The sequence below is a fragment of the Xenopus laevis genome, chromosome 7L (assembly GCF_017654675.1).
Source record: "Xenopus laevis strain J_2021 chromosome 7L, Xenopus_laevis_v10.1, whole genome shotgun sequence".
Classification (NCBI taxonomy): domain Eukaryota; kingdom Metazoa; phylum Chordata; class Amphibia; order Anura; family Pipidae; genus Xenopus; species Xenopus laevis.
Window position 1 is genome coordinate 8386978 of NC_054383.1, and position 24778 is coordinate 8411755.

Here is a 24778-nt window from a genome sequence, read left to right on the forward strand (position 1 = left end):
CACATCTCATAATGATGTGTAATTAGCTTCCATCATGTTCTTTTGTTCCAGTTTTGCATTTTTGTTGTGACTGTAACAAAAAGTTCTTCTCAGGCTGTGGAACTCACTAGGATCGGGCTGTGTGTTAAGTCTCTTGTGAGTTAAAGATTTTTTTCTATAGTAATATTTTGCCCATTTAAGGAGAATGAGTGGAGTGCAGGGCTGTGGAGTGAGCAGAACATGATCGTCTCGCCCGTCTCTTCCCCAAACACATCACTGCGGGGACCTCAAACATTCGCCTGTCACTTCCAAACTTCTGTAATTAGCAGCTCGGCCGCCAGCGTGGGAACCGACAGTTAGTGTGGGGGTGTGTGAGAATGGGAAAGGCAACGTTCCGAGTTTCATACCCAATTTCCAGTCTATCTAGGCCAAATGAAATGATTTCCATGTTAGAAAAGAAGAAAAGAGCCAATGGATCCTTTCTCCATGGCTGCGAGCTCTCTGATACACGCTTAGCCACTGCTAATTGTTTCCAATAGACTCAATTTTAAATTAATCATTATTTCCTTAGGCCAAAACTGGCACCAATCTAATACTTCCTTTGTGCAATGAAATATGTAATATAATTGCAAATACTCTGGATAAGGATAAGCTCCCAAATATGACTGCACCCTGCCCAAGTTTCTTCCCCCCGCCCAACTGTTTGGATTATGAAAATATATTCTGCAAAGGGAACCGGATGGGAAATAAACACATTGACGAAGCCTCAGGGACAGGGACATTAATTAAAAGAGGAAGGTAATCATCTCAACGCTGGATGATAAAATAGATCCTGTTTCAAGGCAGAGTTTACATCCCGTTCATTTATCCCTGACTTAATGAGTAAAATATGAAGGAATAGCTTATAGATGATCATAGAACTTACCTTCATCTTTATATTTGTATTTTATGGGTGGGAGCTGCCATGTTGTAGTCCCCCCCCTCTCTCTCTGTACAGACTATGAGCAAACTTAGGGGGCTGTTCCTGCTGAATTGTGCTTAGTACAGGGGAATACCTCTGCTGCCATAGTTTTATGGGATGTCTCTGTATAGACTATGAGCAAACTTAGGGGGCTGTTCCTGCTGAATTGTGCTTAGTACAGGGGAATACCTATGCTGCCATAGTTTTATGGGATGTCTCTGTATAGACTATGAGCATACGTAGGGGCTGTTCCTGCTGAATTGTGCTTAGTACAGGGGAGTACCTATGCTGCCATAGTTTTATGGGATCTCTCTGTACAGAGTATGAGCAAATTTAGGGGGCTGTTCCTGCTGAATTGTGCTTAGTACAGGGGAATACCTATGCTGCCATAGTTTAATGGGATCTCTCTGTACAGACTATGAGCAAATGTAGGGGCTGTTCCTGCTGAATTGTGCTTAGTACAGGGGAGTACCTATGCTGCCATAGTTTTATGGGATCTCTCTGTACAGACTATGAGCAAACTTAGGGGCTGTTCCTGCTGAATTGTGCTTAGTACAGGGGAGTACCTATGCTGCCATAGTTTTATGGGATCTCTCTGTACAGACTATGAGCAAACTTAGGGGGCTGTTCCTGCTGAATTGTGCTTAGTACAGGGGAATACCTATGCTGCCATAGTTTAATGGGATCTCTCTGTACAGACTATGAGCAAATGTAGGGGCTGTTCCTGCTGAATTGTGTTTAGTACAGGGGAGTACCTATGCTGCCATAGTTTTATGGGATCTCTCTGTACAGACTATGAGCAAACTTAGGGGGCTGTTCCTGCTGAATTGTGCTTAGTACAGGGGAATACCTATGCTGCCATAGTTTTATGGGATCTCTCTGTACAGACTATGAGCAAACTTAGGGGACTGTTCCTGCTGAATTGTGCTTAGTACATGGGAATAACTATGCTGCCATAGTTTTATGGGATCTCTCTGTACAGACTCTGAGCATAATTAGGGGCTGTTCCTGCTGAATTGTGCTAATTACAGGGGAATACATTTTGTTACCATAGGCTTGTAGTATCTGTACAGGTTATAATGAAACTTACTTGGCTGTTATGTATTTCGGAATATCTAATTTGCTGATATTGTTTTACTGCTCTGCTCATTGGACGTTGCTCCTGGCCTCAGTCACTGTATCAATTTACATCACGTTGCACACAGCAAGTGCATGGATTTTGACTTCTGATTCCATGAATATATTTCTGGCTTGAAGACCAGATGGGGAAGGATTTGGGAGAGTCAGTTTGGGGGGAGATTCGGTTTAAAGGCACATTTGTTGCCCACTATTCCTGGAACGACAGTAATTCCAAAGCAAAGAGTTGAAGCTTGGAGAGTTCCAGTTGCACGGCTGGGAGGCACCAGGCAAGCTGTCTAAGGGCAGGAGCCGCCTGTTACTGTTATAGGCAGGAGAAAGTTTCTCTTATGTCTGAGATGAATCATCGGAGCTGGCAGTTTGTCCCCTCTGGAGTAACTGTGACTGCACAACATCACATATATTAGTTCCACTCTGACGGCTCTGCTGTGGTTAAGGCTCTGGGAAGGGAGGAATCCGGACCCCTCTCTCGTCTTTACACTGAAAGTATTAGCAGTTGGGCTACGAGTCGCTGTATTAAACACATGGAAAAACTGGTGGCAAACCCTTAAATTCATTAAGCCAATCATGCAACTGCCAGCATCTCAACAAGAGGATGAAACTTGGGAACAGAGAGGCACTGCTGGGAGTTGTGGAACATTAGAAAATCTAAAAATTAAGATATAGCGGATATTAGTTGCAGTTTTAGTTGGGTACCGGCAGAAAATAATCCCAGTCAGCTTGTTCTTCCGTTGTAGTCATGTAGTGAGACTGTTTTTGCAGAACAATTAAGTTTGCTCATAGTCTGTACAGAGAGATCCCATAAAACTATGGCAGCATAGGTATTCCCTGTACTAAGCACAATTCAGCAGGAACAGCCCCTAAGTTTGCTCATAGTCTGTACAGAGAGATCCCATAAAAATATGGCAGCATAGGTATTCCCCTGTACTAAGCACAATTCAGCAGGAACAGTCCCTAAGTTTGCTCATAGTCTGTACAGAGAGATCCCATAAAACTATGGCAGCATAGGTATTCCCCTGTACTAAGCACAATTCAGCATCTTAGAATTAAAGTTGAACCATCCCTTTAATGCTGTTGTCTATTCAAGATCCCGATCCATGCCTGCACATCAGTTAGGGCCCTGTGGGGCTCCCTATACTTCTGGGCCCCTGCAGAAGCTTCTTCCCTTGTTGTTAAATCCCAGACAGATCACCTTTATGGGTGCTAGGGAAAACCCCCTCCTTCTTCTGACTCTTTCAAATGGGGGGGGAGGGGTCTGACCCCATCTAAAAAACAAATGCCACTTTTTATTACTCATCCTATTCATATTCCACTCTCTTATTCAGATATAGGCATTCATTTCATTGCTGAAATTGCAAACTGGAGAGCCTTTCGACGTCATAATAACAGTTACATTAAAGCTGAACAACCCCTTTAAGAAGCAGCCTTTGATCAGCTAATTATAGGGGGCTTCTCTGTAATTCGCTTTATACACTCATTTGAAGTTCTTCAAGGCCAGAAGTGACAGGATTCTTGTTTAGAAGCTATAGATGTTTCTTAATTAAAACACTTAGTACAATGTATGTTCCGTATAAGCCTAATCGTTCAGCTAATGTTGATACCAGGCCTTTATAAAAAGTCAGCATAGACTAAAGGCTTACAGGTCCCTGATTGGTAGAGTTCCATGCCAGCCCTCAATAGCCTTGTCAGAGGAAAGTTCCCTTTGGCTATCAGGGGATGCTGGGAGTTGTAGTTCAGCACCCCATCTAGCCATATTAACCAACACAGTCTCTGTTTTCTGCATGTGGCAGTTGGTTGGACAGGCAGATGCTTATTTATAGGCTACATTGAGACAATTATCCATTATTTTCTATAGATAAGACAGGGTCACTCCTGAGCAGAACTTACTTTATATAAAGCAAATAAATGTGTGTTCTGTGACTGCAGTGCCCCCGGATCTCCCCCTGTGCCGCTCAGCAATAAATTATGGATTCAATTTGCACATTTTGCAATTTTATACGATGATCATAAACAGCACGCCGCGTGCAATAAGCTTTAATTTGTCCCCAATTAAATGACTCGTACCTTGGATGGCAAGTAAATGTGTAATTAGATGTTAAAGGTGCAGGCACCCAAGCTGTGTCACCCCTAGGGGGCAGCACTGAATTCAGAGGGAAGGGGGCAGAATGTGGGAGTGGGGTATGTGGGTAATTTTTGGCTACCCCTATGTTATTCAGACATGAAGTATAAGGAACTTTGGGGGCTCCTTTGTGCTGGAGATCTCTGTGTTCTGCATTGTTATTGCATTGATCTGGGCCCTAAGTCAGAACCAGAGATTGCCTGGAGGACAGGGGGCAGCTAATGGTATCTGAATGCAATTGCCATTCTTTAATTTGAGTGTGTCTCAGTGGGCCCTGGATTTTTACTATTGAGTGCTGTTCTTATATCTACCAGGGAGCTGTTATCTGGTTACCTTCCCATTGTTCTGCTGATGGACTGCTATGAATGAAAAGAGGCCCGGATTTGCGGCAAGGCTGCAAAAGGCCTGGGCCTAGGGCACAATGCGCTAGTGCTCCAGCAAGAGTAGAGAGGGAGCGGGCGATGGAGGATGCTGGCCTCTGGGTGCCCTCAGGGCAAATCAGACCCTGAGGGGAAAGGGAGTTGGTGATATCACTCCAACTTGCTGTACAACAGTAAAGAGTGACTGAAGTTTATCTGAGCACATGACTGGGGGCACCTGGGAAAACTGACAATATGTCTAGCCCCATGTCAGATTTCAAAATTAAATATAAAAAAAATATATTTCAGTCCAGAAGTTTGCTAGAGCAGCACTATTATCTGGTGCACTTTAAAGAGGATATAAACTCAAAAATACAAATTTGCCTAATCTAATTAAAATGCAAGATTTGAGGTTTTTGCTAGTATTAATGGCTTTGTCTCTTACAGTTACTCGCACTGCCACTTCATGCCAGGTGATGTATGTTTTCCATAGGCTGCCATGAGACAGCGCCACCAGCAAATAATATGGTACTGCAGGAGACTCCCAGGCAGGCTCCTCGTTTTTATTAGAAGGATAGAAGAGAGTATGTGGCTCTGAAGTGATTAATAATCAGTGGGTGTGGGTTCCTATCAAATAAAGGATTATGGGGACACTGTTAGAAGCTGTTAGATTGACTTTGCCTTTTCCTCAGGTTCATTGAGAGCAGCTGTCCTAGTACAAATGTGTGTTCCATGTGCTCTTTGCTCACCAGGTTCTTATCACCGACCAGGCTGAGTGCCAAACCCATTATTCAGCCGTGCCCTGTTATACACTGCCCTCACCAGCGCCGGCCTCTTATCAGCCCCAGACAGCAGCACCAGCCCCGTGTGATAGGGGCTGTGTGCTATTAAGTTGCATAAATTGGATTTGATTTTCTTCCCATATGTAAAGGGACTTCTATATACAGTCAGAGCTGTGTGTAGTGGGGTGTGGGCGGGTGCAAGTTCAGATCAGGTCCCGCAGGGGAGCATCTGAAATGTAAAGAAATGTCACCGGGTCCAGTGTCGGACTGGCCCGGCGGGACACCGGGAAAAAACCCGGTGGGCCCCGACCCTCATGGGCCCCCGCCGGGCCAGACCACCTCTCTCCATTCACATATCGGAAAGAAAAAACTGCGCCGCGCAGCCTGCGCATGCGCCGATGCGGCGAGTACAGCATCGTGCGTGCGCGCTGAGCGCGCCAGAATGCGTGCGCGCCGGCGCACTTCAAAGTAGGGGCCGGACGGGGAGGCCAGAGGGGGGCCCTAGACATCTGTCCCGGTGGGCCCCGGGCCCCCCAGTCCGACACTGACCGGGTCTCAGAGATAAGAAGTAATGTGTATAGGAAGTACAGAGACAAGGGGAAAGTGTTGGAAGAGTTACTACTTGCTCTGCTCTCATTTCCCTACAGAAAAAGGGATTGGTAGCACTAGATAGGTGCCTAATAAATCATGCAAAATAAATAAATAATCATGCAAAAAAGCTAAAATAGATATGGAAAAGTGTATATCAGCAAGGAGTAACATAAACCACAAATTATTTTTTAATATGTAAATCGTAAAAAATGAAGCAGGAAGAGGTGGGACCATTGTTGTCAGAGGGGGTCAATTGACTGATGAGAACAGAGATAAAGCAGAGATTCTGAACTATTATGTTTCATATGTCTACACAAATGAGGAACCAAGTAATGAAGTTTTCCTGTAAAGAAAAATAAAGGTCCAGAAATGGATGGTATTCATCCCACTGTACTAAATGAGTATAGCTCTTTACTTAATGCCCAGAATTAGACAACATGTAACTAGAAGAAAAGAACTTTCAGTTGAAGCAGAGTAGGGGGTTCTTCACAGTGAGGACAGTGAGGTTGTGGAATGCACTGCCGGGTGATGTTGTGATGCTGATTCAGTTAATGACTATAAGAGGGACTTGGATGATTTCTTGGACAGACATAATATCAAAGGCTATTGTGATACTCTGCTCTCATTTCCCTACAGAAATAGGGGTTGGTAGTACTAGATAGGAACCTAATATATAGAGCCAGAGACAAGAGGAAAGTGTTGGAAGGGTTACTGTCTGCTCTGCTCTCATTTCCCCACAGATGCTGTGAGTTGCAGCACAACAACATCATATTAATTGACCAATGCCGTTGTCTGTCGCCAAAAAAATGGCTAAACGGCTTTATGGTTGGCGGTTCAGCATGTGAGATGCGGAGGCCTCCAGTGAGCCTGGCAGAGACTACGGAAATATAACTCAGTGGCCACGGTCATTCATTCAAGGCTTGCAGAATAAATGGCTAGTGATGGGCGCTAATGCCTCTCTTTTAAAAATGATTCAGATCAGCGGCGTGATTGCTGTGGGAACATGATAGATTGCAAGGGAAATGCAGCGGAGGTTAACGACATGGAGATGTGGAATGAAAGGTTTCCGTCGGAATGACACATTTAGCCCATTTATAACCCAACGCTTGTTCATTTCTGGCAGCCTTTGTCTTACCCTCTGCTCAGCCGCTTTATAAATGTCTAACAGCAACCAAAGAATCCATGGAAGCAGGTGGCAATGGGAAAATAAAGGGGAACTGTTGGTTCCATTCATGTCCCGACAGCATCAACTGGCTCATTTGGGAAGAGGCAGATCTGGAAGAAGTCAAAGCCAGACCAAAGGACAAATCTTATCTAGAGGGGAATAATAAGAATGCAGAGAGGGCTGGTTTCAGCAATTTTTGCAGCCTTTTGCAGCAATGTCATTATCCAAGGATTTTAGTGGAACTGTTTCTCTCCTGGCACATTTCTTTGAATGCTCCCCCTAGTGGCGGAATGCAGAATCAGTTATGGCCTGGGATACAAATATATCAGTTAAAGGAACTCTAAATATACACCAATTATTTATTTCCTATTTGTGTTCAACAGCAAACAGACGCCAAAGAGTTAATCTATCAGGGAGGGGCGGAGCTGAATGAACTTGGGAGAGGAGCCAGGCACCGAGGAGAGTTTACAGTTTTTATTCCGAAAAGTGTTTTATCTCATTTTAAATAGAAACAGATCTCGGAGATTAAGGTGTTCCCTGCTTGAGGGGGATCCGGCACACGGCTAAGGAAACGTACCCCCTCGGGCGGAAAAAATGTTTTATTTGAAGATGCCATCTGTTAGTTTGTATCATAGCGAAAAAGGCAAAAAACAGCTACATTAAATAGTGGAGAGTGACACACCCATCCAGTTATAATGCATCCAGCCAACCAGTTCAGGCCAAGGTTGCAACAATGTATTAAAATATAACTTTTAATTAAAATTGTATTAAAAAATTAATTGTCTGGCAACACCAGCCTACACATTCACAGCGTGTAGAACGCTACGCCGTGCGGGACCGTGTCCCTAAAATAACACACAACTAAAAACCAAAGCGTAGGCTGGAATGGTGGTGGAAATATGAAATATATTAAGTAGCGGATTCAAGTACCCATTATCAGTACCAGCTCAGTAGGAGTACTTATCAGTATCCAGTTAGTATGAATTCCCACCCCTCCACCTTTCCCCCAGCTCTCCTTCTACCTGGCTACATTGGGAAGAGTGGGAGCTATTCACACCACCTTCCACCTACGCCGCCATATGCGTTTCACTGACAAGCAGCTTCGTCAGGGGCATAAGTCCACTCTCCACTATTTAATGTAGCTGTTTTTTGCCTTTTTCTGTTTATTGAGACTGTTACCAACCTGCGGCTATATCTAATTCAGTCTGCTCCGACTAACTTTTTGTATCATAGCGAGTAGTGATGGGCGTATTTCTCCCGTTCTGCCGAAAAATTTGCGAACTTCCTGGTAAATTCACGAACCGGTAAATATTTGTGAAACTCGAAAATTGACGCCCACGTCAACCAGCATTGCTTTGGACTCTGACGTTGAAGTCAATGGGTGTCCGAAAACTGTTGACACACTCTGATTTTGACACGAGCAACTTTTCGGTCGCACGTCCAAATTTTTTGGACGCCGGCAAATTTTTGTGGGAGTTTTGCTAATTTATTCACCGCCGGCAAAACGCAGTTGCAGTGGGGGCCCAGGCAGGCTCATACCTAGAGATGGTCCCTATTTGTGGACCTAAAAGTTGCCAGGGGGAGGCACCTGTGTCCCACTTACCTCTGCCACCAAATCCTGCAAGAAGTGTCTCTACAATAACCAAAGGGAGGAGTTAAAGAAAAGTCCTGTCAATGGAGTAAAACTAGGGCCCCAATACAATGACATATTATACAGAATGTATAATCCTGTTACATTGTGATGCTGCTGCAGTAAAGGTGGCTATAGGCACATCCATAGTATCGTACAATTTTCGTACAATATTCGGTGTGTGTATGGTGAGAGACAAGTTGACCAATATCAGCAGAAGACTTGGATGTCCGTCGGCTCATTGATCGGGCTGGATGGAAAATTTTGATTGTCGCCTTTGAAGGCTCTGAACATCGGCCATTGTTAGTGCTGAATGGTCAGATACAGGTAGAATTCTATTGTTTCTATATGTTTATCTGACCATTCAGCTCTACATGTGTGTATTGAAATGAACCATCTTTCTTGGAAACATTTTAATTGTTATGTCTTTGGCCAGATTTGACATCTGAAACGTGTGAGTCTCACAGGCTCGATCTTGTGAAACACCGAATCACCGGGTGTTTATTCCCCATCTCATCCCATTCTCCCACACGGCTATAAATAGGGGAGAAAAGCGCAGGAGTCACATTTCCAGGTAAATACTCCTTTCTTTTTCACACTGTGATGGCCGGCACATATAAGCTTCACACAGCCTCAACTTCCACTGATTAATGTAAAGGTGGCCATAAATTATAAGATCCGCTCGTTTGGCCACTAACGGCTGATCAATATCAGGTGAGCATTCGGCACTGGGGCCTAACGATTGGATTACAATTCTACGAATGGGTCGCAGGACCGCATCAATAAAACCCCAGTCTGCACCATTAATACTGTCCTTTTTCTTCCTGGTTTATCCTGGTTTGTGCGTGTGGCATATGAACAAATAGGTGGGTTTGGAAAACATCTGGGCATGTCTAAGGTAGATAAAATAGAAAAATAGATTAGAAAATGTTGGTATTTTAGGCCACACCCCTTATCTATTTGGCCACACCCACATATAAGCAGTCAGTAACTCTGCCTTCCCCAAACCAATGGTACTTTCTGATAAACCCTATGCCTACTTTTAGTTCCACAATCAGGACCAGTATCAGAAATAATGAGGCTGCATTGTGAAGTAAGTAAGCAGGGCCCACCCCATACCTCCCAACTGTCCCGTTTTTTAGGGTTTGGCCACATGAATAGATTCGGGGAGATTAGTCGCCCCAGCGGCAAATCTCCTCTTCTTTGGGGCGACAATCTCCCCAAACTGCCTTCCCCCTGTCCACCACCGGCTAAAATGAAAACCGCCTGGGGGAAGGCACACGCGACGCTTGATTCACGAAGTTGTCTGAAGTTTCCACGTGTGGCGACTTCAGCTGGTTCTGCAGTTCAGGGAGATTCTTGCCCCGAAGAAGAGGAGATTTGTTGCTGGGGTGACTAATCTCCCCCCGAATCTGCTCGTGTGGCCTGACCCTTATAGGGACAGTCCCTTTTTTCACAGGTCAACCCACAGTCCCTCGTTTGAACTGGAAAGTCCCGTTTTTCTCTGCACTGAACAGCCAGAAAAAGAAAATGTTTGGGTGTAAAAGGATTTAATTTGGCATATCCGTGAGTCCTGGCTAGCAGTTGGCTCATAACCAGGGCCCCCTGGAAAGTAAGACTGTCTAACTAAGTAGTATGGGGCCCCATGATTTCCCATAGTGGCCCTGACTATAATGCCAGGACTAGTTATACCAACCTTCACTAATGAATTACAATGACCTAGGACTCTAGAAACCCCAAACTGCACCAAGATAATCCGCGTCTCCTGGTTAATCAGGATATTCTTCCGCTGCAATTACAAAGCTGCTATAGCCCAGCTAAACCTCCACTTGGAAAAGCTGATTATGTCCTGTAACGAGAAGAAAACAGTTCCAGTCTTGTCCTTAAATGGCTCTTCTGCGTCTTCTCTGCTGTGCGATATTAATGGCGCAGCCTTTAATTATTGTTCCTTTTAATATCGGTTAATCAGTTTTTCAGCAGTATTTAAATTCCTATAACTAGATATTAGTGGAGCCCATGGGGACTTACCTGCCTGCTGTGTGACCCGTATATTCCCTAACTTATTCACACTGGAGCGGGAGCTGCCGTATAGCTCAGTAACTTTCCATCAGAAGTAGTAGGCTACCTGTGTATGTGAGAATGATCTGGATATCAGTGATTGATTTAGATTCTGTGATCCACTACGTTTAAAGGGAAAGTGCAACTAGGATGAGAAGAACAGATGGGGACAGTTGGGAATCCTGTAAGGGACACTATGGCATTATGGGGCCTGGAAAAAGGCAAAGATCTGATTTTAAGACAAAAAAAGGGCTGGGCAGGCCCGGCACCTGGGCAACGCCACAACCAAGTGGGTGAGGGCAAGCAGTGGGTTAAAGGAGAACTAAACCCTAAAATTGAATAGTGCTAAAAATGCCATATTTTATATAGTGAACTTATTGCACAAGGCTAAAGTTTGAGCTTGTCAATAGCAGCAATGATCCAGGACTTCAAACTTGTCACAGGGGGTCACCATCTTGGAAAGTGTCTGTGACACTCACATGCTCAGTGGGCTCTGATTGGCTGTTGAGAAGCTAAGCTTAGGGCTCGTCACTAATTATCCAGCAGAAAATGAGCTTCCCTGGCTGTAATATAAGCTGATGCTACAGGTTTGCTGATTATTCAATTCTGATGCTAATTGCACTGGTTTCTGTGCTGCCATGTAGTAATTATCTGTATTAATTACTAATCAGCCTTATATTGTGACATTTCTATTCTATGTGTACTGTATATTGTGAGTGGGTCCCTAAGCCCAGTAAGTGACAGCAGCACAGAGCATGTGCAGTGAATCAGCAGAAAAGAAGATGGGGAGCTACTGGGGCATCTTTGGAGACACAGATCTTTACTGCTAAAGGGCTGTGGTTGCCTTGGGCTGGTACAGAAACCCAAAACATCATGTACAACATTTCTACCTACTTCTTTAGTTTAACTTTCCTTGTCCTTTAATAACCCAAACTAAGGCCAAACCTAGGCCGACCTGTACCAGGCCAGACAGTTGGGCTCAGTGGTTGGCACCAGGGAGATGGCATGCAGATGCAGTGCAGACACATATCACTCTGGGTAAGTTCTTATATGATAAAGTCACATTGAGCCTGCTAATTAATTGTATTGTCTGCGTCTGGCACATCAGTCACAGCTCCTATGCCCTTGGATGAGAGCTCCGGAATCATTAACGCAAATGCAATTAAGACAGGAATATGGATGCAGCGCCGTGCCACCGAACAGCCAAGGAAAAGTTCAATAGCGTGAGAATGTTGTTGTATGACAACTGGCTCATTTACTAACAGTGTTGCTGATTGGTTGCTGTTCAGACTAACGCCAAGGTCCTAAAATCAACACCTTAGAGGCTCTAAGACAGCTGGCCATACATATGATGATCCGCTCATTTGGTGAGGTCACGTAAATGAGTGGATCTCTCCCCGATATACTCATAAGATTGCCTCCTTTTTATTAAGATGAAATCAGGTAGGGGGCGGGCTGGTGACGTCCAGGGTGGGTGACACCAGGGGCCAGCAATTGGCTGATCTCCATGTCATTCACTTTAATGTCCTGTCTGGTTTTCCTAATTTCCTTCTAAAAACCGCGCTGTCTGGGGTGAAATCTGGTCAGGTGGCAACCCTGTTTGACCACCTTCAGGTTGGTGATATTGGACTGATCCGATCAGATCACAATGAGGTGAAAAAGGGCGGTCGGATTGAGGACCTAGGGTTGCTACTTGCCCGGTTTTGACCTTGACAGCATGTTTTTTTGAAGGGCTGTCCGGGTCAAACCTGCCTGGGATTTCCTATGATTGATGCAACGACTGGCCAATCGCTGGTTGCCACATCATAGACCGGCTCCTGATGTCACTGCCCCCACCACGTCACGCCCCCCCTGCCCGGATTGCACAGGGGAAAAAGATGTCAACCCTACGAGAACCACATCAACAAACCGTTGCAGTTGTCGATCCGAGCCAACTTTTGGCCAGATATCGATTGGGGAAACCTGTCAGAGGGCCCCATACACCGCCCAATAAGCTGCCGACTTGGGGGTATATTTATCAAAGAGTGAAGTTAGAGACCACCACAGTCCGCTAGAGTTCAATTTCGTCACTCTCCATTCATTTCTATGGGTTTTTAAAAGATAATTTATCAATGGGTGAAAATGAAAGTTCATCCTTTCATAAATCCGCCTTTCAAAATCCCATACAAGTTTTCTTTACTTTCACCATTTTTGTTATTGTAACATCGGTCCCATTGATTTGAAGGGCTCGGTGCTCTAAGAGCAGCCGCCCGTGTGCCGGAGAGACGGAGCAGCCCGGGGCAATGCAATCTCTTCATGTAAATGCGACTGCTGCTATTGGAATTTAGGTCAAATCGATGCGCACTAAGCCATGTAATAATACGTTGAACCATAAAAAAGGGACATTTGTTTTGAAATGTTAACAACAAATGGAGAGGATAATGAAATCAGGACGCATAATCGGATTACGCAGCGTAGCCGGCCTGGGAGAGCCGCCAGTTAGGTTGATGTGCAATGTGGTTAAGGCTTCGGATTCCCAGAACCTGGAAGTTCTCTGTGTCCCGGCCGATCCAGCACGGATCTGTCTTGATAACGGCAACAGCCCTGACAGTAATGCTGTGCTTGTGTATAAAGCTCACTACTTTATTGCAGAGATAATACACAGTCAGAGGAGCTGTTGTCACTTCATTAGCCCCTTCTGTTTCATTGTTTGCACAAGATTGAATGTTTAGGGTAGAGACAAGCTGAGATTCGGGGAGATAAGTCGCCTGACGAAAAATCTCCTCTTCTTCGGGGCGACTAATCTCCCAGAACTGCCTCCCGTCAGCTCAAATGTAAATTGCCGGCGGGATGGCAATCGGTGCTCTTCTTTTTCTGAAGTCGCCCGAAGTTGCCTCACGAGGAAACTTGGGGTGACGGAGGAAAACGAAGCGCTCCAAGTGCCATCCCGCCTGTGAGTTAGATTCCAACCAGCGGGAGGCAGTTCGGGAAGATTAGTCGCCTCGAAGAAGAGCCGATTTATCGTCTGGCGACTAAATCTCCCCGAGTCTGATCGTGTACCCTTGCCCTTAAGGTGGCCATACACATAGCGATCCGCTCGTTTGCCGATTTTGCCAAACGAGCGGATCTCTTCCCGATATCAGGTTGATCCAATTGTGGGCCCTAGTGCCCAATGATCGAATCATGATTAAAGCAATACAGGCGGGCGGACCACAGGACCCCAACAATAAACAGATTTTTACCCCTGCCCGATCAACAGCTACCCTACTCTCGGCCAGATGTCGATTGGGAAAGCCCGTCGGACAGCCCCACATATGGGCCAATAAGCTGCCGACTTGTGGGCAAATTTACTAAAGGGCGAAGTGACTAACGTTAGCGAAAATTCGGTACTTTGCCGATTTACTAACTGGCGCTGGCGTAACTTCACTAGGAAAGGAGATAGACTCTAGCGCTACTTCGCAGTCTTACTCCAGTCAAAGTAAATTCACTAATTGCGCATTTTATTGAAGTCTGTTCTGCCAGACTTCGTCAGCTTAGACCAGGTGCAATGGAATGCATAGGGCTTCTTCAATCCTTAGTAGAAAAACACTGGCGTCTTTTTGTTTTTTTCAGGGTGATAGGCTGCAAAAGTCCCTAAAATTTTTTTTTTTGGTACCCGGGCTCCCCCATACTTTCTTACCATATGGCACATAGGTCCTAAGTTTTAAGATGCTATCTGTTCAAACCTGTCTTTTTGCAGTGGGACTTCTCTGGATTAGACTTGACCCTGCACTAAGAGACACATGAGGGACACACGACTACCAATGAGTGGAGAGATGGCGAAACAGATAGGGGAGTTTAGGAGAGAAGGCAATGCGCTGAATCCATTTCCAGCTGTCATCTTATTGGCATATCTGGGGTTAATGCAGTGCTCTAAGGAGCTTTATGCAATTATCTAACTTCCATGTTTGGGTTAATGCAATGCTCTGAATAAGTTTTTTTGCAGTGATCTTACTGGCATATATGGGGTTAACGCAGTGCTCTTAATCAGTTTTCTGCAGTTTTCTAAAATCCATATATGGGATTAATGCAGTGCTCTGAATGAGTCTATTGCGGTCATCTAACTTCCATATCTGGGGTTAATGCAATGCTCTGAATCAATTTTCTGCAGTGATCTTACTGGTATATCTGGGGTTATTGCAATGCTGTTAATAGGTCTTCTGCAGTTACCTAATATCCATATATGATGTTAATGCAGTGCTCTGAATCAGTCTATTGCAGTTACATAACTTCCATATGGGGGGGTTAATGCAATGCTCCAAATCAGTTTTCTGCAGTGATCTGGCTGGCATATTTGGGATTATTGCAATGCTCTTAATCAGTCTTCTGCAGTTGCCTAACTTCTGTACGTGGGGTTCATTCAAAACTATTAATCTATTTCTGTAGTGATCTTACTGGCATGTCTGGGATTAATGAAGTGCTCTGAATCATTTTTCTTATTTACTGGCATGTCTGGGGTTAATGCAGTTTGCAGTATTCAATAAGGAGGCATGGGAGAGAGTGTACAGTCACAGAAATTTAGAAACACACATTTTCTAAGACCCTCTAGTTTTACGTTTGCCTTAGTGCCGTGTTTTGATAGGACGGCCCTGCCCTCCCCAGTGATTACAGAGCCCATAAAGTTCATGTAATGCCCAATTATAGCAAAGTCTTTAATATTCTATTGCTGGAAAGAGTAAGTTTCTCATCCGTATAAATGGACCCTAAGCACCACTTTTATAAAACAAACTCCATAATGCCCATGTTTTATTTATTTTATTTAAACATTTATATACAGGGATCTCCAGCAACCTGGAAAAAAACGAGACTGAGGAACGACGGGTTGGGAAGGAAGACTCCCTGACTCTAGATTCCTTCTGAATAGACAGATCCAAAGAAGAGGTGTTCCATCCAGTATAACATGAACGAGAGTTGGAAATTGAGCCAAATGAACAGCTTTTAGCTAGCGATGGGCGAATTTGCTCAGCGAAATTCGCAAAACAGCGTAAGATTTGCGAAACACGATTTTTGACGTCCACGTCAATTTTGGTGTTGGCATTAAAGTCAATGGGAGTCTGAATAATATTCACGTGTGACAGTTTTTACGCGAGCGACTTTTCCGCGCACGGTCAAAATTTTTGCTGCAGTTTCGCAGATTTATTCGCTGGCGGCAAAATGTGGAAATTCGCCGCAAATTTACGCCTGGGGAATTTATTCGCCCATCACTACTTTTAGCTATAGATAGTAAATCCCTTAAAGAGACACTCTGCTCAGGGCTGTTCCTGCTGAACTCTGCTTAGTTAAAGGGATTCTGTCATGATTTTTATTGTATAGTTTTTAATTCTAAATTACACTGTTTACACTGCAAATAATTCACTCTACAATATAAAATTTAATTCCTGAACCAGCAAGTGTATTTAGTTGTAATATTGGTGTGTAGGTGCATCTCAAGTCATTTTGCCTGGTCATGTGATTTCAGAAAGAGTCAGCACTTTAGGATGGAACTGCTTTCTGGCAGGCTGTTGCTTCTCCTACTGAATGTAACTGAATGTGTCTCAGTGGGACCTGGATTTTACTATTGAGTGTTGTTCTTAGATCTACCAGGCTGCTGTTATCTTGTGTTAGGGAGCTGTTATCTGGTTACCTTCCCATTGTTCTGTTGTTAGGCTGCTGGGGGAGGGGGTGATATCACTCCAACTTGCAGTACAGCCGTAAAGAGTGACTGAAGTTTATCAGAGCACAAGTCACATGACTTGGGGCAGCTGGGAAACTGACAATCAGTCTAGCCCCATGTCAGATTTCAAAATTGAATATAAAAAATCAGTTTGCTCTTTTGAGAAATGGATTTCAGTGCAGAATTCTGCTGGAGCAGCACTATTAACTGATGTGTTTTGAAAAAAACATTTTTTCCCATGACAGTATCCCTTTAATGAAAGAACATTTGCTAGCATAATTTTATGGTATCTCTTTGTGTAAATATGTGTCTGTGCACATGTAACACCTCTAGAGGGGAGATTCTAGTGGGTCACCCTTATTCTTTCCAAAATGAATATTGATCCTGCTGATGCCTCTTTAAGGGAGGTTTATGGGTCATTGTCAGATTGGGGAGGCCACATCTCCTATAACTTCACATCAGATCTACTATTTGGACCCCCCCATGTGATCTGTTGAGCAGTGGCGTAACTATAGAGCAAATAGACCCCGCAGTTGCAGGGTTATAATTGGCTGGCAGCGTTCCCCCCCTCCCCCCATGAGCCGAGAGGATTTACTTGTGTGAAAAATATCTAAAAGGAGTGGATAATAAAAAAACGTTATAGGGTCCCTCTTGCCTGGGGAACAGGGGGGTTCAGACTGTGGGGTCTGCTTTCTCTATAGCTAACAAAAAAAATCTCCTCCCCAGCTGCTCTCTCTTATCAACGAAGAAGGGGGAAGCAAGTCGGGAGGGACATGGGCGGAGTCTGGATGGGACATGGGCAGGGTGGAGGTGGGATGTGGGTGTGGCTGAGGCAAGACAGGAAGTGGGTGGGAGAATGGGGATCGGAGTGCGCAGGGCCCCTCTGAATATTTTTTTGAGGGGGGCCCAGCGCACTCTAGTTACGCCACTGCTGTTGAGTAGATATTACCCTCACTCTGAGACCAGCACAGGGGTCCTTTGTAACTACCCCTGGGGCCCCGATATCTCCTTGCATGAAATTGCTGTTGCCCTTCACATTAAAAGGATTCCGACCTCCAGGATCAGTGTCATTTTTACCCTATAACGTTTTTTTATTATCCACTCCTTTTAGATATTTTTCACACAAGTAAATCCTCTCGGCTCATGGGGGGAGGGGGGAACGCTGCCAGCCAATTATATCCCGGCGTTCTAATTACTCTTTAATTAACATGACCTCTTATCCGTCACCCTGGAATTGTTCTGTCTGTCACTGTGGAGTGTAAACAGACATCTTTTCCATTACTCCTGATCAGAAGGGCCGTCGCTTTGCACTGGGTCTGTAAGTAATGGGGTGTGGGGTTAATGGTGCTGATTTTGGGGGGGCAGCTTTGCCCTCTGGTGATTGGCTGTCATCATCATCATCATTTATATAAGCGCCTGCAGGTACTGCTGCTCTGTCCTACTGAGTCCCACCCTTGACACAAACTATGATTAAGTGCACGAAACGCATAAGGCTTTCTACTATTTGCCTAAAATAAAGTCTGCAGTTCCTTTACTCCAGATATCCAGTAATATCCCTGCAAAAAAAAAAAAAATGAATTCAGTTCTGTGAGTGCCTGCTGTTTCTTCCTTAATCTGATACCCCCACCTTGAACTGTATGTCTGGGGCATTTGCACCCTGACCCCACGAGTAAACTGGTGAGATTCTCTACTTGCCTGGCCACTCACCAAGAATTTTTCTATTCTACATCCCTGCGCCTTGACACATGCCCAATAACCTTGTCACATGCCCAATACCCTTGACACATGCCCAATACCCTTGACAGATGCCCAATACCCTTGACACATGCCCAATCCCCTTGACACATGCCCAATACCCTTGAAACATGCCCAATACCCTTGACACATGCCCAATACCCTTGACACATGCCCAATACCCTTGACAGATGCCCAATACCCTTGACACATGCCCAATACCCTTGACACATGCCCAATACCCTTGACAGATGCCCAATACCCTTGACACATGCCCAATCCCCTTGACACATGCCCAATACCCTTGAAACATGCCCAATACCCTTGACACATGCCCAATACCCTTGACACATGCCCAATACCCTTGACAGATGCCCAATACCCTTGACACATGCCCAATACCCTTGACACATGCCCAATACCCGGCCTAGACACATGCCCAATACCCTTGGCACATGCCCAATACCCTTGACACATGCCCAATACCCTTGACACATGCCCAATACCCTTGACACATGCCCAATACCCTTGACAGATGCCCAATACCCTTGACACATGCCCAATACCCTAGACCAGTGATCCCCAACCAGTAGCTCGTGAGCAACATGTTGCTCTCCAGCACCTTGGATGTTGCTCCCAGTGGTCTCAAAGCAGGAGCTTATTTTTGAATTCTAGGCTTTGAGGCAACTGTTGGTTGCATAAAAACCAGGTGCACTGCCAAACAGAGTCTCAATGTAGGTTGACAGTCCACATAGGGGCTACTAAATGGCCAATCACAGCCCTTATTTGGCACCCCAGGAACATTTTACATGCTAGTGTTGCTCCCCATCTCCTTTTACTTCTGAACGTTGCTCACGGGTTCTAAAGGTTGGGGATTCCTGCCCTAGACACATGCCCAATACCCTTGGCACATGCCCAATACCCTTGACACACGCCCAATACAGTGAGCTGAGCCAGTAGACGTGATATCCAGAAGAAGTTTATTATTTCCTTTAAACACCCCAGTCACACTGTTTGAAGGCACAAATTCAGAAAGCCTTAGGGCCCTGCAGTGTGACCTGAGGTGCAGAAAACTGAGCCCCCCAAAAATCCATGTGACTCCTTAAAATATGTAAGTTTTATCTGATTGGTGCCAAGGAATCTGTGCCAATATGTGGTCATTTTATCACAGCGGCGTTCCTGTATATGAAGCAATATCAGCATGAAAGTTTGTTCATCAACTGTCCCCATTTATTAACAGACTCTCCATTAACATGACGTCTCTCTCCTGCATTTACATTACATAAAGGGAGAATCACATTTATTTCCGTATTTGATTCTCTTCTCCTTTGATTCTCTTTCTTTATCCTTGGCCGGGAGTAGGAAGGTGAATGTACAATCTATCCGAGTGCTAATGCCTCAACAAAAGTGTCTAGACTTGCAGCCCATTACTGCTCAATGAGTGAAATGATCCCTGCAATAAAATGCCAGACTACAGGGCATCCCGTGCCATTCTCATGTAAGTCACAGTGCTGATCCCTTATTGTGAAATCACATCACATCATCTGCTTCCTAATACCTGAATTATCATTCCTGTACTGTACAACAACATATTCATCTGCCCCAACACTTTGTCAAATCTATTGCACTCACCTACATTATGTACAGGGTCTGCCTGCAGTGCTGAATTATATGTGAACATTATCTGTCTAGTAGAGATGTCGCGAACTGTTCGCCGGCGAACTTGTTCGCGCGAACATCGGGTGTTCGCGCTCGCCGGAAGTTCGCGAACGTCGCGCGACGTTCGCCATTTTGGGTTCGCCATTGTTGGCGCTTTTTTTTGCCCTCTCACCCCAGACCAGCAGGTACATGGCAGCCAATCAGGAAGCTCTCCCCTGGACCACTCCCCTTCCCTATAAAAACCGAAGCCCTGCAGCGTTTTTTCACTCTGCCTGTGTGTGCTGAAGAGATAGTGTAGGGAGAGAGCTGCTGCCTGTTAGTGATTTCAGGGACAGTTGAAAGTTTGCTGGCTAGTAATCGTTTTGATACTGCTCTGTTATTGGAGGGACAGAAGTCTGCAGGGGTTTGAGGGACATTTAAGCTTAGGTAGCTTTGCTGGCTAGTAATCTACCTTCTACTGCAGTGCTCTGTATGTAGCTGCAGTGGGCAGCTGTCCTGCTTCTGATCTCATCTGCTGACTGCTGCAATAACAGTAGTCCTTGTAAGGACTGCTTTTATTTATTTTTTTGTTGTTTTACTACTACTACTACTACTACTACTATAAGAGCCCAGTGCTATTAGTCTAGCAGTGTTGGGGAGTGGGACTGGTGTGCTAATCTGCTGCTCCTAGTAGTTCAGCAGCACCAACTTTAATTTTTTTTTTTAATATTCATTTTTTTTTATTTTACTTTTTTTTATTTTACTACCGCTGTAGTAGTGTATAAGTTGACCTTTTAGGCATTATTTGCCCTGTAGGCATTATTTGCACACTGTTTTCTTCAACCCGCCATCGAGCTGTGTGACCTTGTTCACATTCTGTCTAAATATCCATAATATTACCGTCTCCAGAAAAAACACCGGAGTCACTTTTTTCAAGCAGCCATAATATATTTTACGTAATCCGTATCCACCGCTGTAGTAGTGTATACGTTGGCCTTGTAGGCATTATTTGCACACTGTTTTCTTCAACCCGCCATCGAGCTGTGTGACCTTGTTCCCATTCTGTCTAAATATCCATAATATTACCGTCTCCAGAAAAAACACCGGAGTCACTTTTTTCAAGCAGCATTCATATATTTTACGTAATCCGTATCCACCGCTGTAGTAGTGTATACGTTGGCCTTGTAGGCATTATTTGCACACTGTTTTCTTCAACCCGCCATCGAGCTGTGTGACCTTGTTCCCATTCTGTCTAAATATCCATAATATTACCGTCTCCAGAAAAAACACCGGAGTCACTTTTTTCAAGCAGCCATAATATATTTTACGTAATGGCGAAAAATGACTATTTTCAGCATTTATATGGCATATTTTTTCTGGCAACTGTGCTTCAGTGGCTGCGTCCAAAAAAACTGGGCAAACAATGCCTACAAGGTCAACGTATGGCAGTTGTTTAAAGAGAACAGTAGATTACTAGCCAGCAAAGCTACCTAAGCTAAAATGTCCCTCAAATCCCTGCAGACTTCTGTCCCTCCAATACAGAGCAGTATCAAGCAGATTACTAGCCAGCAAACTTACTATCATCTGTCCCTGAAATCACTAACAGCTCTCCCCCTACACTATCTCTTCCAAGCACACACAGGCAGATTTTTCAGATACATTTTTGCCCTTGATCCCCCTCTGGCATGCCACTGTCCAGGTCGTTGCACCCTTTAAACAACTTTAAAATCATTTTTCTGGCCAGAAATGTCTTTTCTAGATGTTAAAGTTCGCCTTCCCATTGAAGTCTATGGGGTTCGCGAACCGTTCGCGAACCGCTCGCGTTTTTGCGCAAGTTCGCAAATATGTTCGCGAACTTTTTTTCCGACGTTCGCTACATCCCTACTGTCTAGTGGGTGGTTTAAACTGAATTAATAAAGTCTGACTGATGAACATTGCTCCGCAACAGCCCTGATACCTTCTTGCCTTACTCTACACACACTATCCCAGTTACAGACCCTTCTCAGAAAACACATTTTTGGGTGCATATAATGGGGCCCCACATAAAGTGCCCTGCCTTGCCTGTCCCTAATAATAGCTTTACTTACCTTTGCAAATCGGGGAGAATATCACCCCCAGAAATCAGGTGATTGATATGGAAATAGAAGCAATAAATAGGAAACAACTGATGGGGTGGTCTGTGTTTCTGGGGCTCATTATATCAGTTTTTATGGACATTACATTTATTCGCATGTGAGCAGGAGCCACGTTAGGAGCCGCCACAGAAAGAAATTGTTGGCAATCTGGTTGTGAGCGGCCCCATTTATCTTTCGTTGAACATAAAAACAATCTTGTTTATAGGCCGCTCTCGCTCCGTCGTGTAAATGTGCAATTGGGAAGTCCCCTGATGAAAAGCCTGCAAATGTTCGCCAGTCCCACGGCCCATATACATGAAATAGCTGAGCCAATATAAATGATGAGTGGGGGACGAGGGTTCCGGCGGGATGTGGAGCTGATGACGGAATGTTATGCAGAATGTGCAAGGAAAGACTCATGATGGGGCTGCAGGGTGGGGAGGGGGGTTACAGGTGAGCAAATTGAGGAAAGCAGATAAAGCTGATTATTTGCTACACTCAGTAGGCCAACTGCACTCTGTTACAAGGTAGGGAACATTGTAGGGCTTATGTGTATATGAGGTAGGTGCATGTGCTAAAACAGTGATCTCCAATCAGTGGCTCATGAGTAACATGTTGCTCCCCAACTCTTTGGCTGTTGCTCCCATTGGCCTCAAAGCAGGTGCTTATTTTTTTAATTCCTGGCTTGGAGGCAAGTTTTGGTTGGATAAAACTGGAGATACTGCCCCGAGATTTTCCCTGAGATTTTTGCTGCAACCTCCGACAAAGGGAGTCGCGGCATTAAGGGCCAGATTTGGGGCCGGCGGGGCCCACAAGAGCCGGGGGCCCACTGGGTTTTTCCCGGTCCAGTCTGACACTGTTCAACTGTAAAAAGAGTTGGGGAGCAACACAAGCATGAAAAAAGTTCTGGAGGGGCCAAATAGTTACATAGTTACATAGTTAAATCGGGTTGAAAAAAGACAAAGTCCATCAAGTTCAACCCCTCCAAATAAAAACCCAGCATCCATACACACACACCTCCCTACTGTCACATAAATGATATATACCCATATCTATACCAACATATTTTAGGGTTGTGATTGGCTATTTGGTAACTCCTACGTTGACTTGGAGTCTAAAGGAGACTGGCGACTAATCGCCTCGTCTTTTCTGCGACTAATCTCCCCAAACGCCTTCCCTCTTTCTTGCGCTGGCTATAATGAAAAGTCACCTGCGGCATGGCACACGTGTTGCTTCGTATTACGAAGTCGCCTGAAGTTTCCTCGTGAGGCAACTTCGGGACGACTTAGAATCGCCAGATGTGCCCTTACCCTTAAGGGCTGCAAAATTGTGGCCCATCGACTGTTTTATGCAAAGGATGAGTTCCTAGCTCTGCTCTGCACTGGACAGAAGGGGTAAGTTATGATCGGAACCTTGGTCCCCATATGTTGCCGAACTACAATACCCAGAATGTCTTCACTCTCATTCAGTGCTATAGGCTCCCTCTCGAGGATGCTGGCAGTTGACTGAGAGCTGACAGTTGTCTCACTCTGATGTTGCCCCTGAGGCAGGCAATGGGGATATAACCATGCTAAATATCAGACAAAATGAAATTATTGAGATGCTGCTTCTAGTCGAGGAATGAGGAGGATGTGATGGCGTATGTGGAACGCCGATGATCAGAGGCAGCGAGACGTCTAAATCCCCCATTCCCCCAGCTCCGTTTCAAGTAGCACAGACCTGTCCTGTTCATCCGAGATGCGCTTCATCATCATACTCGAGACAGGTGGCAGCTTTGTAGCCTCTCCAGAGAGGCAGATTACAGGGAAGCAGCAGCCTCTTATCCACTTGCAATTTGATTGTATGTAGGAATTGAGGGTTTCAAGTCTCCAATCAGGTCCTCCTGTCTAAGGGTGCGGGTGCTTGTCACTTAACAGGACCCAGCACGTGATGGCAATTCCTATTCACTCTGAGTAACAGACAGTTTTGTGCTACATCTAGCTTTGATCTTGTGCCTGCCATAAAGCAAGACTGGATTGATGTTCTTTTGTCAAATAGGAAGTAGAACAATGCATGAGCACCGGGAAATACACTCCCCCTTCTTTGTACAAACAGTAACTCTTCCTTTTTAAGTAAATTGTTTCTAAATCATAAGAGAAATGGCCTAAATAAACCGGAACAATCCCAAATTGTGGCCCGAAAAAAGGGATGGGGTTACTGGAAAGACCGATCGAAGCAACTGGGTGCGCTAGGGGGGATCCAAATGGTCCTACTTTTTCACATTTCAATGTTGAGAGATTTAAGAATAAACTAGATTGGCATTATTAATTATGTTATCAATTAATTGTTTAACGAGGCTTATTATCTCTCATTGGCATGAAACCAGGCTGTTAATAGTTGACACCAAATATTCTGAATTGCATTGAAACATACTTGTGTCCCCAGTCAACTGCTATAGCAGTCTTTCTTGACCTACTGGCCTACAACTCCCAGAATCCTCATGACTATTGGGAGCTGTAGTCCAGCAACATCTTGGGGCCCAAGGTTCGGACACATGGCACTAAATACACCATAGTAATGATTCCCCATTGGGGTTCTTGGCATGGGATGAGTATTTAGCATGTGTTTCTCACTTCAGGTCCAAGGAATTAATTAAGGAAGCGATTCTCGACAACGACTTCATGAAGAACCTGGAAATCTCCCAGATCCAAGAGATTGTGGATTGTATGTATCCCGTAGAATATGGCAAGGACAGCTGCATCATCAAGGAAGGGGACGTGGGCTCGCTGGTGTATGTCATGGAAGGTACGGCATGCGCCTTTATTTGCTCCGCTTTAATCATATTTGTTTTTAAATACATG

At 44.8% G+C, this 24778-nt stretch overlaps 1 protein-coding gene across 2 annotated transcripts in view; it reads left to right on the forward strand.

Moving 5' to 3' along the window:
* Positions 1 to 24778, forward strand: part of LOC108696071 (cGMP-dependent protein kinase 1) — a 430860-nt gene that overhangs the window by 62603 nt on the left and 343479 nt on the right. For both annotated transcript variants that reach the window (XM_018225072.2, XM_018225071.2), the window contains exon 2: positions 24556 to 24722. In XM_018225072.2, the coding sequence (XP_018080561.1) occupies positions 24556 to 24722 (167 nt within the window). The remainder of the gene's footprint in view (positions 1 to 24555; positions 24723 to 24778) is intronic.